Below are 16,687 nucleotides of genomic sequence, written 5' to 3' on the forward strand. Positions count from 1 at the left end.
GGAAATTGTCCGCTCTGAAGGTCTCTATCTTCACTGGCTTTTGGCTCTTGTGCGTCAGATGGTGTGGAGCGGACATTTAGGCCAGCGGAAGCGATTAGTCCTTTGTCAGCTGGCAGGGAATTTTGTACGGTAGGTGAACATGCCAGCATGCGTAGTGTTTGACCAGTAGGCAGGAATTGTTGTTAAACTGGCAAACCCATCCCAGCCCTTTACGGACGTGCCGTACTCCTGTTATATATCATGGGTAAATAGAGCCGTGAGCCTCACAATACCGCAGGGCGTTCAGTGGCAGCAACATTTGGTCAAATATGATTCTCACAAGACAGCCATAGTCTCTGTGTCGCACACACAGTGGCACACACGGTCAATGTCATCTCAAGTTCTGGATGAACCCTCAATATTCGCTTGATCCAATATTCGTCTGCTGGTATTCTACGCTGATGTCTACGCTGATGGATACAGTCAAACAAGAACTCACTCATGTAGCCCAGTCCAAGTGAAGTGAAGGCGTCCGCCTGCGCCCCGAACTCAATCCGTTACTTCGTCTAGCACTCACCCGCTCATGATGCCCGCAGTTGGTTATCTCACGCCGAAAAGCGTTTAAGCATCTTGAAGAGCAACCCAACCTTGATCATGTTGACTCGAGCAACACCTCGCTTACCAACCCCTTTCACCCTGGCCATGAAGCGACTCAACTTCATCAGTATACTCTCCGGTACCACTGGTAGCATTGTCCTCAGCACGTTTTGTATGAACCACTTCTGACGCATCTCCCGCATGTTCGCAGAATCGGTTCCAACGACAAAGCTTCAAAAGTCAAAGCCCCCCCGGAAGGGACAGTAGAACCGCTTCGTGCTCAACTTGGCAAGCACCTCGCCCTCATTTCGGACAATCTCGAACAACTGATCCTCAAGTCGAATTTCTTCCAGGTTCGGTAATGCTTTCCCGTATAGGGCAGCCTCTTGCAGCGGCCCAGGTTTTGGGACAGAACTCTGTGGAACCTTAAGCGCGCCGCCGCGCGGGAAGTACCACTCGAAGCGAGACAAAACAAGACGCTTGAGTCTTGTAAATTTTGGACGTAGGCTTTTCCGAATTTCAGGATGATTGAAGCCCCAGTACATGGAGTTCCTCTCGCTCATAATGAGGTATAATTCCTGGAGTGGTGCATTAAGGATCTTCACCAGTGTCCTGAGAGAGGACTCCTGAATACGACAGTTGTTCCATACCATCAACAACTTCTCAAGTCCAGGATACTGGGAGAGTTTCTTCAGGCTTGCTTTAAGGAGTCCCTTTGAGGTGGGACAGGTGAGTGCGAAAGATGTAATTTGCCGGAAGCTCTCGAAAAAGCCAAGGTGCAACCTAATGGCATACACCCTTGAGGGTTCCGGGGGATCATAATGTACTACCAGTGTTCTAAGTGCCGTGAACACGCCTGGTGTGCTCAAGGTATCCCAGAGAAGTGGTGTACCATAGTTGATCCTCAGGTAAGAGAGGCATGGGCTCGTCAATAGCAGACTTTCGAGAGCAGAAGGCTGTAGCATTGTGACCCTTTGAAGGTCAAGATAGCAGAGCTTGGGGAACTGCAAGCGAAAATGCAACGCAGGACTCTGGTAGTCAACCTCCAAGTCCTCGCGACGCTGGTAGTCCGGGGCATCGTACGAAATGCTCAGCCGCTGAAGATGAGGTGAGCAGAGGCGCAGGATACTTTGCCAGTATTTTGAAGGGCTTTCCCTGGGGTCTGTGACCCCGTAGAGTATGATAGTAAGGCTTGTGAGGGGCCAGGACACGTATTCGTGTATTCGAGGACAGTTTTCTGTCAGACGAGCAGACAACGTAGCGCTTGCAATGGTGGATCCGATCAAAGCAGTGAGCAGGCCTTGGCAGAATGCAATATCTGATAGGTGGGCAGTCTCTAGGTTTGGCAGACTCGAGATGATCGAATGCACGCTGGGTCGATCGCACTCCTCAAGATATTTATCAAGCTCTTTGATGTCGTTTTGATAATTATGACCTGAGCGTAGGTTTGAGTCCCTCATGCCGCCGTCTTTATTGACAATCACTTTCCGAACACACGCACCGAGCGAGAGTCCCTCGGTCTTTCCATACTCGTTGCGATTCTGCCGTCTCTTAAGGGCTTCTGAGAGGAGCACGAAAAGAATGCCATAGCGACATCGACGGCTCCCGTCAAAGGTCACAACGCGGAACTGGTAAGACCTGGCGAGTTGTCGGCAGTCTGGATTGATCAAGGCAAGCGACAGCAGACCAGTCTTGCTATCAGCCAGGTGTCCAACAACTTTGGCCAATACCTCCTTGTTAGAATCTTGAAATAGCCAACAATTCCTTGCCCTGTACGGTCTACCTTCCATGACCTGTTCGGGGCTCAAAGGTGTGGGCATGTCAAGAAGAGAAGACATGTTGGGGTTCTGTTTGAACAACTGCTTGCCGGTTGTTCCAGTGGCCCTCGTGGGAGGTGGGTGACTAATTCTCGTCGAGTGTCGAGACTTGACTCTACAGTGTTGGTAATTGAATGTTGATTTGCGAGTAGTGATAACCCTATGTCGAGCTTCAGCTGTCGAGGTAGATGATGCCGCACTATGGTGTCGATTACTGACTAATAAGTGAAAGCGGAAGGTTTTCAACGAAGAGGAGGGGGATGCTTCTTGGTCGAATCCAGGGCATTTTGATCGATGGTCAATTCAAAATGCGGAAGGCACCTTTCAATGGGTCACCTAATCGAAAGAGGAAGGGGCAACGCAAATGCCCATCACCAGCGTCCACCTCAGGTATATGCACAATGCCAGTTGATCTGCATTGCAACCCCCTCAACACAAAACTCATACCAATGAGCCTCGGAGCCTTTGCTCTTGCCGACCATCAAATCCATGATCTCGATGCTCTAGACATCGCTGACCAAACGTGCCTTGATACCATCTGCCCTCTTTCCCTCAATGGCCTAGCCCAAACATATCTCCATTCTCTCGTACCTCACTTCGTCTTTGCCGACTCTAGAGGACCACCAGGCTTCCTCGCACTAACCGAGATGTACTTCCAGTGCTCCTGTGCCGCCAAACCCCCGACCTTAGCAATGTTGTTGACAAAGAACCGTTCCAGTCCCAGGAACTTGACAACAAGTTAGATTGTCCAGTCATTCTGCATTGAACATTTCAACACGGACTGGAGGGCGGAATTTTCGCCTCATATCCAGTATGTAAACTAACTATACACTGAATCAATTCAACTAAACTGAGTGGATCGGTGTATGCCAACTGAGAGGATGTGTACGTGCTCGTGAGTGAAGCGCAGCCGGCAAGCAATTTCTTCCATAAGCGCCCACAGCGCTCCAAGCCTTTATTTTTTTCGGCCCCCGCGGCCCCCAAAGGGCTTCCCTTTTGATAGAAGGTAGCGCCGATGTAACTTCAATTGACGTATTGAGGGCAGCTGCTCTTGTCTCTGAATCCCTCTCGCGGCAATTAAGAGCTGGAGATTTTCCTTAATTACACTATAAAGTTCAGTGGATGTAATTGAATTAGTTAATACTCTGCTCATGTGTTGAGGACAAAGAAACCAACTAAGCATTGTGTGTTACCCTACACATATGGCGAACTATGGGGTTTCATCAGCATGCAGCCAATGTGATACATCACTAAGCGCTCTGTATCCACTTCGCTACCTAGATGCAATCAAATAAGCTCACCAGTGCTCCCAGTGCTCGCAGACCTTCACGCTCAGTCCCGTTCCTACAATTTCGTGTTCAGCATCAACGGCCAAGCACCTTGTTATTTGATTGCCCAAGAAATTGATTGATTCTTTGTCTTTCTATCCAATGCTTTTGCGTCCGGTATTCCACGTGCTTGTCACTAGCGTGGCAGTTTCAGCCTTTCAAGCTCGCTCGTCGCCATCAAATGATACCCATCCAAGTGATGTGCACGGCCAACGCGAGCCAAGGGCCGGTTGGACAGAATCTCCCAATAGCAGAGGCACTCTTGACATTCTTTGGTCTTGCGTATGCACTTCTTTCATATGCTGTTGGTCAATCTCATGTATGAACGTACCAGAAAAAGACACCACGTCAACAACCAGGTTCAATAGGAAATTTCTCCTAGCAGTGGTGACCCTTCTTGCGCCCGAAGTCATTAATGTCACTGTCTTTGGGCAGTACCTCTCAGCTTGGGAATCAGTTGAAAGTTTTGCTGCAGCTGGGCACACCGGTTGGACGATGCGTCACGCATTCCTTGCCGATATGGGTGGTTTCATCCTCCAGCCTCGCGATTGGAAACAGTTTCCAATCAACGCGAAGCAACTGCTGTGGCTTATCGAAAATGGATACGTCGCCATGCCCCAGGTGGACACGGCTGTGATTCGAGACAAGAACAAGACGGATGGCTTCATGCGGCTCATCACTGCGTTCCAGATCACTTGGTTCTGCGTCAATTTTTTTGGCCGGCTCGCCCAGGGACTGGCCATCACGGCCATCGAGCTGACCACCGTGGCTTTCATCTACTGCGCCCTCGGCAGCATGTTCTTCTGGAGACACAAGCCGGCGGATGTCGAGACTGCGGAAATACTGTACACGAACGCGACCATGAAGGAAATTCTCGTCGCAGGAGGAGAAGCTGCACGAGAGCCTTACAGACAAACACCTCTTGACTTTGTGAGCCGACAGGAGTGGTCGTGGTCGAAATACCTGGCGCACTTTCAGAATGCCACTGTGGCACGATTCCGATCTCGCAGCGTGCCGATAGACCACATCAGCAGCGCAACAAGTCCCAAGATACCCTTTTGGTTGTTCCGCCTGGGTTCTATAATTATAATGGGGTATTGCTGTCTCTACATAATACATTGGAACTCGTCTTTCCCAACCCCTTTAGAGCAGATACTCTGGAGAGTAGCAACGATAGGCAATCTAGTGTCTCTGGCTGGAGGTGAACTCCTTACAGATTGGGTCTTCTACATTCTTCCGTTCATCAAGGCAAAATGGAACACAAAAGTTAAAGGTGTCAGAATCGGAAATCAGAAGACTCGGAATGATTCAGAACCTCAAGAAACAGGGCCGAATTTCAACGACTCTCGAAAAGATCAAAAAATTCAAGCAAGACCACGTTCCAAACGCTCAATATGGGATACAATCCGGAACAACTCACCATCAAACGACCCGCACCTAACGGTTCCCCTGAAGGCAATTCTGCCTCTCTGGGGCTTTGTTGTTGTCTACTCAGTCTGTCGGATATACATTGTTGTGGCGGACTTCATTGAGTTACGATCGCTTCCCCTCAGTGCCTTTGAAACCGTCGAGTGGTCCGGTTTGTTTCCTCACATCTGAGTAACGTGCAGAACGACAAAGCCCTAGGATCGTTGGAGAGGTCAGGAATGATGTAGTATTTTTTATTTCATTTTTTATGGGAAAGACAGCATTAGAGATAAAAGCCATATACTGTAATTTCTGTCAAGCATTTTATGTTGGTTGAATAGACTTCAAATGGAAAGGAAGAGACGAAGCCGAATACAGTTTTGTAAATATATACAAACAATACCAGATAAATATGTTGTAGAAACCAAAAGACTCCCAATGGCTCATGATACAATTGTTGCATGGACCATGAAGGGAACAGATGGACACTCGTCTCGCACCTCTGCCAAAATGAGAGGCTCATTTTGCTCATGATAGACCCAAGCCGTCCAACACTGCAACGGATACGTCACGGCCAGCTGGGCTCTCACGACCAGCACAATAATATACTGATCATGCTATGATCATCGTCACTAGACTACACCAAACCCGCCCAATCCATTCTTGACAAAGCAGCGACCCCGATCTCCTCAGACAACCATGCACCGTTTGAAGTTTTTTTTCTTTTAAAAAATGAGACGCGTAACGGTATCCAAAATGGAGCGTGCCGCGCAGAACAAGCCTATACCCGACGCGGGGCTCAAGCGGCTGGTGACAAGACTGGAGCTCAGGGTTGTCGTTGATGAGAGACTTGGCTTCGCCGGATGTCTTGGCCATGCTGTCAGCGTGGAGAACTACATAGACAAGTTAAGAGAGAGGAGCAGAATAAAACAGGAGTCTGTCGAAGAACAAAGGACAAATACGTCGAGGGCGATGCTAGAGGAACAGAGGTACTGCTCTGGGTAGGGAAAGTCGCCGAGTAACTTGTGGAGTTGGGCGGTGTTAGCAAAAGAGGTGGCAAAAGTTTGGTGTTTGTTGGGTGACAACCTGGAGCTGTGGCAAAACCACGACTTGACCCTGCGCGTCCAGGAAAGCAAGCGCGCTGTCGAACCTCCTCGTGACGACCGCATCCTCGATTCCCGAACCAACAAACCTGTCGCGAATCAAATACCTCAATTATCGAACTTCCGAGAAGCACAACCTGATCACCGACCAGCCATGTCGGGATCCGCGAGAGAGCACGAGGTGCGGGCGCTGGGAAGACTGCGCGAGGACATGGCCGCAGGCACCCAAGATATCCACAACGATGGCGAGGGAGCGCTCTGTGCGGTGTTTGCAATCGCGGACAGCATAGCCAACAGCGGCCAAAAGGATCTGAGCCATTGTCATCATACCGATGAGAACCAACGACCTCCAACACGTCCAAATTTCATCTGCATTAGATACCAACGTCGAACGAGAGAGATCATGACGAACCCAACCGTGCAAGACAATTCTGTCCATGTCACTCACCCTGATGCCGAGCTGTGCCGTATCACCGCATATTTCCATCAACAAGAGTTTTCTGCAAGAGTTGTCCCAAGAATGCATCACATTACGGAAGAAGCTCTAATGTAGGTACCTAAGCAGGTTGTAGTTTTTCGCTTTCTCTGCACCCTCATTCCCACATCGCCGCCTTGATATCATGAAGCAGCCTCATAATACATGAGAGGATATGGTATGCGCATCTATAAGGTCATCCTCCCCAACTTCGTTTCCAGCAAACACCATCCTGTGCTACATTTAACCCTGGAACTCCTGGACCGTGGACTTCTCCCACTCGCCAGGGACCAGTGCCAGGGGCACAATACCGGAGACGTGCATCTCAGGTCCGAAAACGTGCGTGTCCAGGCCAAGCTCTTGGGTGGCGGACTTCATGTTCTTCAGACCCTCTTGCCAGTTGGGACCGGCACGACGGACCCAGATCTTGACGTTGTGCTCGTTCAGAGCCTTGGCGTATTCCCGCAGAGCGCGAATGACGCCCTTGAAGGTGGAAGCAACGTTGGTGAAGTTGGCGATACCACCTCCAATGAACAGCACCTTGCCCTGCTCGGTCGTAGGTGCGCGCAGCATCAGATCCAGGACCGTGCGAGCGTAGTGGAAAGTTTGCGACTCGGTAGGCGCACCAGAGTACTCACTATTGCAGAGTTAGCATGATATGACCCGATTTCTGCTTGATTCAACGTCTTTATCTTACCCATAGTTGGCGAGCTCGTCGGCGAAGCCAGCGGAGGCAATGGCATCGGCGTACACAACGGAAGCACCACCACCAGCGACCAGGGTCCAGATACGTCCATTGGGGTTCAGGACAGTCAGCTTGAGGGAAGCACCGGTCTTGGCGTCGAGCTCAGCAATGTAGGCCTCTTCCTTTGACAGCTCACGGCCGAAAGGAGCGGGGAACTCCATTGGTGGGCCGGCATCGACGCTGACGGAGCCGGCCTTGGCCGCGACGTTGGTCAGGCCCAGGGCGGCAGGTGACCGGGCAATGGCCCACTTGACACCGCACTCGAAGTCTGCGGTCTGGTCAAGCTTGGCAGCAAGATCCAGGAAGTGAACGGAGGCGGATGTGGCGTTCTCGTTGGGGATGACAACGAGAGGGTTGATCTCGAGGTACGTGAACTGGCAGTCAACGTAGACAGCGTACAGCCGCGTAATGAAGTCGACCAGAACATTGTGAACACCCTTGGGGACATCGGCGAGGAGAGTGCTGGCGATCTCCTCGTTGGATGGGTATTGGGAGAGGTCGACAGGAATCAGGAGCTTCTTGGCCTTAGCATCGACATCGCCGACATCAACACCACCCTCGTGTGTGAAGAGAATCCAGTCACCCTGCGAAGCGAGGCGCGTTAGCAGACTGCATAATGAATGGCGCAAAGCACCCGAGCGGGATTAGGAAGGTGCCGAAGCATTCGGGAGAGATTAGGGGGCCAGAGGCCGGATGCAACCGTATCAAGGAGGCTAGAAGTGGTTGATACCGGCCCGCAGTTCGGGCTGCAGACCGCTTAAAGTCTCTCTTTTGGCCTTCCGTTCGTCCGCAAACTAGGCCTGCACGGGAGCAAAATTGCCTGGTATCCACAAACACGGAACAAGGCCAACTTTGGGCACTTATAAAGCCAAACGTATTTCCCGGCCTCTTCATCTTCCTTCTCCCACAAGTGAAGCAAATCGTGGATGGAAATCAGGACAATGGGCTTCATCGACCCCCGCCCGGTCCAGCTCCCTCGTGGACGCACTCGCACTTGCTGTCGCCCCAGGAATGAACTGTCCCGCCGCCGCATCCATACGCCACCAGGACTTTATTCGACGCGCAAAGATAGAAATGGAACTCACATCTCGGACTGAGTTGATGTTGATGTAGTACTCAGTGTCTGAAGGGTGAGGCACGAAGGGCTCGACGAGGAACTGGCGCAGGACACCCTCAACGTGCTCGACCTTTTGGGACTTTCCGGCGCGCTCAGCAACCCAGGCCTTCGCCTCGGCCCAGGTCTTGTTCAGGGCCAGAAGACCGCTCTTGCCTCGCCTCTTGATCAGCTGGTCAGGCTTGGCGACGAACTTGGCACCGTCCTGGAGCAACCAAGGATAAGTGACCTCGGCCTGGTTCAGGACATCCTCGACGGCGGCGTCCTCTGGGAAGTACAGGGAAGCCAGCCTTGGGGGAGGGTTGTGCTTAGTTGGTTGCGGCAGAGGAGAGGGCTTGATGACGGGGGCGCGGGTGAGGTGGTAGTTGAGGATGGCCTTGCCATCGGCCTCGAGAATGGACTTTGCGGACATTTTGACGCAAGATCAAGGTATGTGGTACAAGCCGGGTTGGTTTGTCGTGTTGTACTGTGAGTCTATCCCCCCTTGGGACCGTCGAATCCTCAGTCGCAAAGCAAACAAGAAGCTCGTGTGTCGGGCTTGCGCTCTGGTTCCCTAACAAGACGCAGGTTAGTTTCGAGGATCTCAAGTGAGCGTGGCATTGGCCTCAAGACTGAGAGAGCGAGGCAAGAAAATGACTGAGGTCAGCTCTGGGGCAAAAACAGGCCTGCGAAGCTGCGAGTGCAAGTTCGCGCCCGAGGCGATGAGAGCGCAGCTAGGGGTGCGGAGGGGTGAGGGGCGCGTGAAGCATGCCCTCACCAGAAATGCGTGCTTACAATTGAAGTCGAGATCACACAGCCGTGAGGGACTGTGGAAGATTCGTAGGAGCGAGATGAGTGCCTCTGTTGTTTGAGTCTTGACGATCGTCTCTTGGAGGTGCGAGTGTGCCTGTTCAAAAAATTCGAGGACGAGGATCGGGACTGGACGACTGGACTGGATTGGAGTGGACTTGAGAGTGGGCGCGGGCGTGGGCGTGGAGGGAGGACAAGGCCGGGGAGCTCCAAAAGTTGAACTTCACCACCTGGGCCGCTGCAGGGTTCAGTGCTGAGAACTTTCCACAGCTGGCTGGTGTGCGAAAAGGGCGGGGACTGGAGGGGGGAATTGCTGAGTGGCATGCAGGGGCTTAGTCCACAGGGGGCCACGGCAAAAGGTACAAGAGCCCACCCCGGACAAAAAGCTTTGGGGCGATCCCAATCGGTGGGCGGTCTAAGTGGACAGGTACCGGTACAAGCTCACTGCACGCAGCGCACCAGCACACACACACATTCGGACCTGGAGGGGTACCAGGGTCGGACTGCGAAAAAAGGAAACACCCGAAAAGAACAAAAAAGAAGAAGAGATGACGGCAAAGAGGAGGATGCAGGCAACACAACACATGCACGCACGAACGCCCGCACGAACTCAGGCATCAATCGTCGCAGCTTTTGCACGCTCGCACTCACTCCCTCCCCAGTTCCTCCCGGATTATTATTGATTGAGAGCAAGTGCCTCGAGGAGGAGGAACTGAGGGTCTAAGCTGGTGTGCCTGCTGCTAACCGTCTTGTCTTTTTTGGTCAGCCGCGACAAGGATGCAGAACTCAACTCCCCTTCGGCACCCGAGTCATTCTGCCCAATCTAGAGGTCCCCGACATTGATCTATCAGAACTCCCAGACCACGGCGGTGCGGTGATCGGTGATTCTCAGAAGTCAAGACGACGGTCATTGAGATGACCCCTCGTCAGTGCCCTTCGGCATTCTTCTCTTACTCAGATCGAATGGGGGTTTCTCGTTCTAATTCTCGGCCCAGGCTGGAAAGGAACGTGTTTCTTGGCTCTAGTGTCCCGTCAAAGTCCGCCGGCACCCGGAACCAGGCTGGGGACAATCCGAGTCGTGGTGCTGGCTTCTGGAAGCTGGCTGGGTGACGGTGATGGAGTGGGCTGCTGCAGATGCCCTGCATTACATTACACAGTACTCTGCAGTATGGTATGCTGTAGTACTCCTTGGACGTGGGGGCTGCAATGAAGAGCCTCCTGCCAGTCATGTCTTTTGACGTGCTGGAATGTTTCCATTTGGTCCCAACTCCAGTGTTGAAAAAAATTGCCGTTGGCACCCGGAGAAACGTGTTCAGTGAGCACCGGCTGACTGCGATGAGCCGAGTTATTACACAGTACTCGGTGCCCGGGTGCCCGACCGGACTGCTTATTGAGTGTTTCGGCCCATCTCATACTTTCGTCTTTGTTGCTACTGCCTTGAATTCTCTAGCCGTTGCCTTTCTCGTATGGGGGTGCACGGGATTGCAGCGCATCGACCTAGTTCATGCGAGGGCACTGAGTGGTGTCGCCAGTAAAATACTGGGCTCTGTCATATTGATGATGATCCTCCATCGAGGCCTGTTGCCAGCCCTAGCGCCGTGACGGGTGCTGAATTTAGCTGCAACCACGGACACATGCCATGCTTGCTCTATTGTTGGCTCGTTCCATCGTTCGTTTAGATGCGCCCCAAGCTGAGGTGCAGTCATCCGAGCAAACACGCTGAGGCAGGGATCCAATGCGTCGTCTATGGGTCAATCAATCATTCAACTAGTGAATGAATGAATCAATGTTCAATCAACCAGTGTTGATGCAGTTCCGAATATACTGACGGGGAACCGTGAAACCTGCTCTGGCCTGGTAAGTAATCTACCGGTCGGCAGGTTTCCCAGGTCCAACTTTTTCGGGGTTGTTTGAGATGGCCTGGGTGGGAGGCGCTGTCATTGGAATTCAGCAAGCCTGCCCAGCTCGGGGATGTGTCTGGGCCTTGCGCTGCTCAGTTGCAGCCCTGCCCTGCCCTGCAGGGTCCCGAAGTACCGGTACATCTGCATTGTCACGACCCTCTGGCGCGGGCAGGGATCTGAGCTGAATCGGAGGTACCTACCCTTGCGCGCTCATCGTATTTTTCAACAAGAACTGAAGCCAACAGACCAGGAACTTCCCCAACTTTTTCAGAGGTCACTCGCGCGCGCTGCCACAGTAGCTCCAGCTCCCACAGCTCAGCGCCCCGAGAGAGACTGGAAGGGCAAGGAACGAACGAAGCAAACAGGAAGGGGTCAGAGCAAGACGGACCCAAGATTCCAACGGACAAATCCAACTCAGACATCTACCATTTACCTCTACAATCAGGACACCATCTCGGCATCGTCGCCAAAACAGCTAGCTGTCTACTGCCTTCACAGTACCCACCCAAACCCAGTACCGCCGGCAACAATACCCATCGCTGCTGCCCCTCGCTGCGCTGCCTCGTCACATCGATCTCTCCCTCCCCCCCAGTCCATCCACCCTCTCCATCCCACCAGACCACGCTTCAGCTCCACATTGGAAAGGTACTTCCTCCCTTTGACCCCTGCCTGCCCACCCGACTGCCCTCTCAATCGCTCCTCTGCCTCTCGAGCAAAGCAACAGGACAAAAAAAACTCCCCCCTCTCAATTCACATATCCACTCCTGGCCGTTGAGTCTTCTTTCCTGACCTCGCTTCAGCCATAGTGAACTCGACACACTTGAAAGCTCTAGGAACGCTTGACGCGAAGCATTGAGACAGGTATGTAGCTCCAGTCCGTTCCTCCTTGCTGTTCTCGTTTGTGTTTTGTTGCGCTGCGCAAGCTGTGGGCAGACTTCGCAGCAATGGCTCTCGCAGATCCGCATAATCCGCCTGCAGACTTTATGCTTGGACTCGCGAAACGTGCCTGCTGCGAGAACGTCCAAGAGGCTGGAAGAAAACATCAATTCTGGCGGGAAACTCACACAGAGCGCACGACCCAAGAGAAGCCCGTAATGCTGACCCGAGACTGCCAACAGGCCTCCTCTCAGTTGTTCGAGAAACACTCCCTCTAGATACCCAGAACGACCATGTCTACGGCCACTGTGAACGGCACGACAGGCAAGGGCCTGTCTGCCAACGACAACATCACCCGTTTCGCCGCTCCTAGCAGGGCCCTCAGTCCTCTCCCCAGCCACGCCCTGTTCAACGACAAGACGAGATGCTTCGTTTACGGCATGCAGCCCCGTGCCGTCCAGGGCATGCTGGACTTCGACTTCATCTGCAAGCGAGCCACACCATCCGTCGCCGGCATCATCTACACCTTTGGCGGTCAGTTCGTGAGCAAGATGTACTGGGGCACCAGCGAGACCCTCCTGCCCGTCTACCAGGAGGTGGAGAAGGCCGTGGCCAAGCACCCCGATGTTGATGTTGTTGTCAACTTCGCCTCCTCCCGAAGTGTCTACAGCTCCACCATGGAGCTGATGGAGCACCCTCAGATCAAGACCATCGCCATCATTGCTGAGGGTGTGCCAGAGCGAGTAAGTAAAAACTGTGTTTAAAATTGCCGCCGCATCGGGAGTCTCGTAGCTAATGTCCATTGCAGCGTGCTCGTGAGATTGCCTACGTTGCCCAGCAGAAGGGTGTGACCATTATTGGCCCTGCCACCGTTGGTGGTATCAAGCCCGGCTGCTTCAAGATCGGTAACACTGGTGGTATGATGGACAACATCGTTGCTTCCAAGCTGTACCGCAAGGGCTCCGTCGGCTACGTCTCCAAGTCTGGCGGTATGTCCAACGAGCTGAACAACATCATTTCCAACAACACAGATGGTGTCTACGAGGGTGTGGCCATTGGTGGTGACAGGTATCCCGGAACCACCTTCATCGACCACTTGCTGAGATACCAAGCCGACCCCGAGTGCAAGATCTTGGTGCTCTTGGGTGAGGTCGGTGGTGTCGAGGAGTACAAGGTCGTCGAGGCCGTTAAGCAGGGTGTCATCACCAAGCCCATTGTCGCATGGGCCATTGGTACCTGCGCAAGCATGTTCAAGACCGAGGTGCAGTTCGGACACGCTGGTTCTTTCGCCAACTCTCAGCTCGAGACTGCCGCCATGAAGAACAAGAAGATGGCCGAGGCTGGCTTCCACGTCCCCAACACCTTCGAGGCCATGCCTGAGCTTCTGAAGAAGGTCTACGACGACCTCGTTGCCAAGGGCACAATCAAGCCCCAGGCTGAGCCTGCCGTGCCCAAGATCCCCATGGACTACTCCTGGGCGCAAGAGCTCGGCCTCATCCGAAAGCCTGCTGCTTTCATCTCCACCATCTCTGACGACCGTGGCCAAGAGCTCCTGTACGCTGGCATGCCTATCTCGGACGTTTTCAAGGAGGAGATTGGTATCGGTGGTGTCATGTCCCTCCTGTGGTTCCGTCGCCGTCTGCCTGACTACGCCTCCAAGTTTCTGGAGATGGTTCTCATGCTCACGGCCGACCACGGTCCTGCTGTGTCTGGTGCCATGAACACCATCATCACCACCCGTGCCGGCAAGGACCTGATCAGCGCGCTGGTCAGCGGTCTGCTCACTATTGGTTCCCGATTCGGTGGTGCGCTTGACGGTGCCGCAGAGGAGTTCACCAAGGCTTTCGACAAGGGCCTCAGCCCGCGTGACTTCGTCGATTCCATGCGCAAGGCCAACAAGCTCATCCCAGGTATTGGCCACCGTATCAAGTCGCGGAACAACCCTGATCTGCGTGTCGAGCTTGTCAAGGAGTTCGTCAAGTCCAGATTCCCCAGCACGAAGCTGCTCGACTACGCTTTGGCTGTCGAGACCGTCACTACTTCCAAGAAGGACAACCTGATCTTGAACGTTGATGGTTGTATTGCCGTCTGCTTCGTTGATCTGCTCCGCAACTGTGGTGCTTTCAGCAGTGAGGAGGCTGAGGACTACCTGTCCATGGGTGTCCTGAACGGTCTGTTCGTGCTCGGTCGGTCGATCGGTCTGATTGCCCACTTCTTGGACCAGAAGAGACTGCGCACTGGTCTGTACCGTCACCCATGGGACGACATCACCTACCTGCTGCCCAGCCTGGCCCAACAGGGGCGGCCAGGCGGCGAGGGCCGTGTGGAGGTGCAGGTATAAGGTTGAAGAGCTAGACAGGTGGAAGGAAAAAGGCACTTATCTAGAAGCGGGAGCCATGATGGATGTTTCACCCTTTTTGAAACCTCGTGTAGTAATGATTAGCTCTGGGCCGGGTCTGATGCAATTCTTAAACAATTAGAAGGCAATTGAATTTCATGAAGACGTACAAGACACACTGCTGAATGCGGGAGTACTACAAGCTGCTGAGCGCTCTTTTACTGGAGTTGCTAATGTCTAGTCTTCAGTGAGTACAACGCAAATAAGAATTGACTGGCACTGGATTTACATGTATCTATTCAATTGTAAGTGTAACAAGTTAGATCGACATGCAATTCATACCGAACCTCGGTCTGGGTTCGAATCCCACCGGGCATTTTATGAGAGGCGCACGGACCACGACCAACATCCGCCTCGCCTGCCGGGAACCATGATTTTTTGACGAGGTCATTCGCGAAAGTCGACACAGCAGCTGTGTCTCGTCGTCCTCTTGCGCAGCCCAATTAATTTATGTCATAGGCGGGAAAACAACAGGACCTGCTGCTATCGCATACCAAGAGATACCGAGTTTCAACTGTTCAGGGTGCACCGGCAACTCCCGACTGACGGAGGCGCAAAGGTATGTAAACCATCCGCGGACAGGCGCACATATGAAGCTCACACGATCGTGTCTCCTGCACAGGCAGACATTTGAACCGGCTACTTTCCCATAGCTCAGACCCAAGGCAGCCACTGTAAAGCCACCCCTGCGAGCTATCCACGATCTCGAAGGTCCCATACACGGATAAGACCTCCCAGCCGAGCGAGCGCAACGAACCCAACAAACCCCCGACCACCACCCACTCCACCCCTCCCCCAATCCAGAAAAGACAGGATGTCCGCCCCAGCAGCGACGTCGTACTTCCGCATAACGCTGCACCGGTCGGCCATCGGGCTGCCAACGCGCACGCGCGGCGTGCTGGCGGCGCTGGGCCTGCACCGGCGGTGCCAGACGGTGTTCCACCCGGTGGAGCCGCAGTTCGCGGGCATGATCATGAAGGTCAAGGAGCTGGTGCGCGTCGAGGAGGTGGGCCGGCGGCTGACGGCCGCGGAGCTGCGCGCCGAGAGGACGCCCGACCGCGGCTTCTGGGTCGAGAGGAGCGCCGGGCGATCATGAGGAGGAGGAGGAGGGACGTGTGTTTATATGTAAAGGAGAGCACTGTAGGTGGACTGGACATATGGTGACACAGTTGAGGAGCAGAGGGCGGAACAGCTCTGGTGCTCGAGGGGGGAAGCGTGGAGGGTTTGAGGAACATGGCACGCGTCAAACAAGAGCCAGACATGATTGAAGAACCCCCAAAACGTCAGGGAGCCCGCTATGATGCTTGTGGAAAGCTGTCGGTTGTGGAAGAGTATGCAGCCCTGGGCTCCAAGGGGAAGCCTGTCCATGAGATCCTCCCACTCCTGGTCCCATGCCAGCAGCGAGACGGAGTTGTCTCTGTGTAGAGCAGCAAGCACAGAAAAGTCCATGCCCACAATGAACGGGCTCTCAATGATCACACAAAGCAGAGGAAGAATACGAAACGATTGTACCGAATTCCCTTTTGTTTCATTGATGTACACAAATACTGTATGAGTCCGAAGCTGTGAACGTTACTGCGCAACAGTGCCCCGTCGAAAATGACCGGTGGCGGCAGTTCTCAAAGCTTCAGACTAAAATCCCCCCCCCCCCCCCCTGATCAATGCATGCGCCTCGAGCCACAACAGTCCACTGCGTGAAAAGACGCCTCACCAGGAACAATTAAGAGGTGGCAGTGGCCGCGGGCTTCTAGAGGCTCAATTCCGTCTTCCGTCAAACAATAAATCCCTTCCAGAGTCTCACTTTCATCAAATACTTCTTCGAGGTTGCGGTGGTCACACTGACAATGCCTTGACAAGTCATAAGGCGGTACTAGTGACAGAGCCTCAAAGAAGGCGCAAACCGACTGTCCAGCATTGAATACCACACCTCCTCCTCCACCAATTTTTTGTTTCGTCAAATGAAGCCGTGGTCGTTGTCTCATCGTATGGAGACCAAAGTAAAAGCTTCAGACAAGTCGCACATCCATACTCTCCTTGTTTTTCGTGTTGAATTAAGTACCGAAGGATTCATGATCGGCCATTGCAATCATGACCAAAGTTTCGGTAAAACGTAAGTTCTCAAGCGATCAATACTTGTTCTTTGATGGGGGAAAAGGGG

General features: G+C 53.2%; 5 protein-coding genes across 5 annotated transcripts; 4 read left to right on the forward strand and 1 right to left on the reverse strand.

Annotated features, from left to right (window-relative positions):
* Positions 1-3,920: 3,920 nt before the first annotated feature.
* Positions 3,921-5,320, forward strand: J7T55_005973 (uncharacterized protein; the record flags this gene model as incomplete). The annotated part of the gene is made up of 3 exons (XM_053139202.1): positions 3,921-4,003; positions 4,081-4,763; positions 4,869-5,320. The coding sequence occupies 3 exons, from the start codon at positions 3,921-3,923 to the stop codon at positions 5,318-5,320; spliced, it is 1,218 nt and encodes a 405-aa protein (XP_053000742.1).
* Positions 5,321-5,884: 564 nt separating this feature from the next.
* J7T55_005974 (uncharacterized protein) lies at positions 5,885-6,521 on the forward strand (the record flags this gene model as incomplete). Its single annotated transcript, XM_053139213.1, has 2 exons — positions 5,885-6,117; positions 6,257-6,521. 2 exons carry the CDS (start codon positions 5,885-5,887, stop codon positions 6,519-6,521), a joined length of 498 nt encoding a protein of 165 aa, XP_053000743.1.
* Positions 6,522-6,949: 428 nt separating this feature from the next.
* On the reverse strand, positions 6,950-8,977 carry J7T55_005975 (tp citrate lyase; the record flags this gene model as incomplete). Its single annotated transcript, XM_053139224.1, has 3 exons — positions 6,950-7,343; positions 7,404-8,035; positions 8,537-8,977. 3 exons carry the CDS (start codon positions 8,975-8,977, stop codon positions 6,950-6,952), a joined length of 1,467 nt encoding a protein of 488 aa, XP_053000744.1.
* Positions 8,978-12,424: 3,447 nt separating this feature from the next.
* Positions 12,425-14,472, forward strand: J7T55_005976 (tp-citrate synthase subunit 1; the record flags this gene model as incomplete). The annotated part of the gene is made up of 2 exons (XM_053139235.1): positions 12,425-12,874; positions 12,940-14,472. The coding sequence occupies 2 exons, from the start codon at positions 12,425-12,427 to the stop codon at positions 14,470-14,472; spliced, it is 1,983 nt and encodes a 660-aa protein (XP_053000745.1).
* An 871-nt stretch (positions 14,473-15,343) lies between these two features.
* Positions 15,344-15,625, forward strand: J7T55_005977 (uncharacterized protein; the record flags this gene model as incomplete). Its single annotated transcript, XM_053139246.1, has 1 exon — positions 15,344-15,625. One exon carries the CDS (start codon positions 15,344-15,346, stop codon positions 15,623-15,625), a length of 282 nt encoding a protein of 93 aa, XP_053000746.1.
* Positions 15,626-16,687: the final 1,062 nt, after the last annotated feature.

Source organism: Diaporthe amygdali (genome assembly GCF_026229845.1).
Source record: "Diaporthe amygdali strain CAA958 chromosome Unknown NODE_1_length_4327563_cov_65_473760, whole genome shotgun sequence".
In the NCBI taxonomy this organism is placed as follows: domain Eukaryota; kingdom Fungi; phylum Ascomycota; class Sordariomycetes; order Diaporthales; family Diaporthaceae; genus Diaporthe; species Diaporthe amygdali.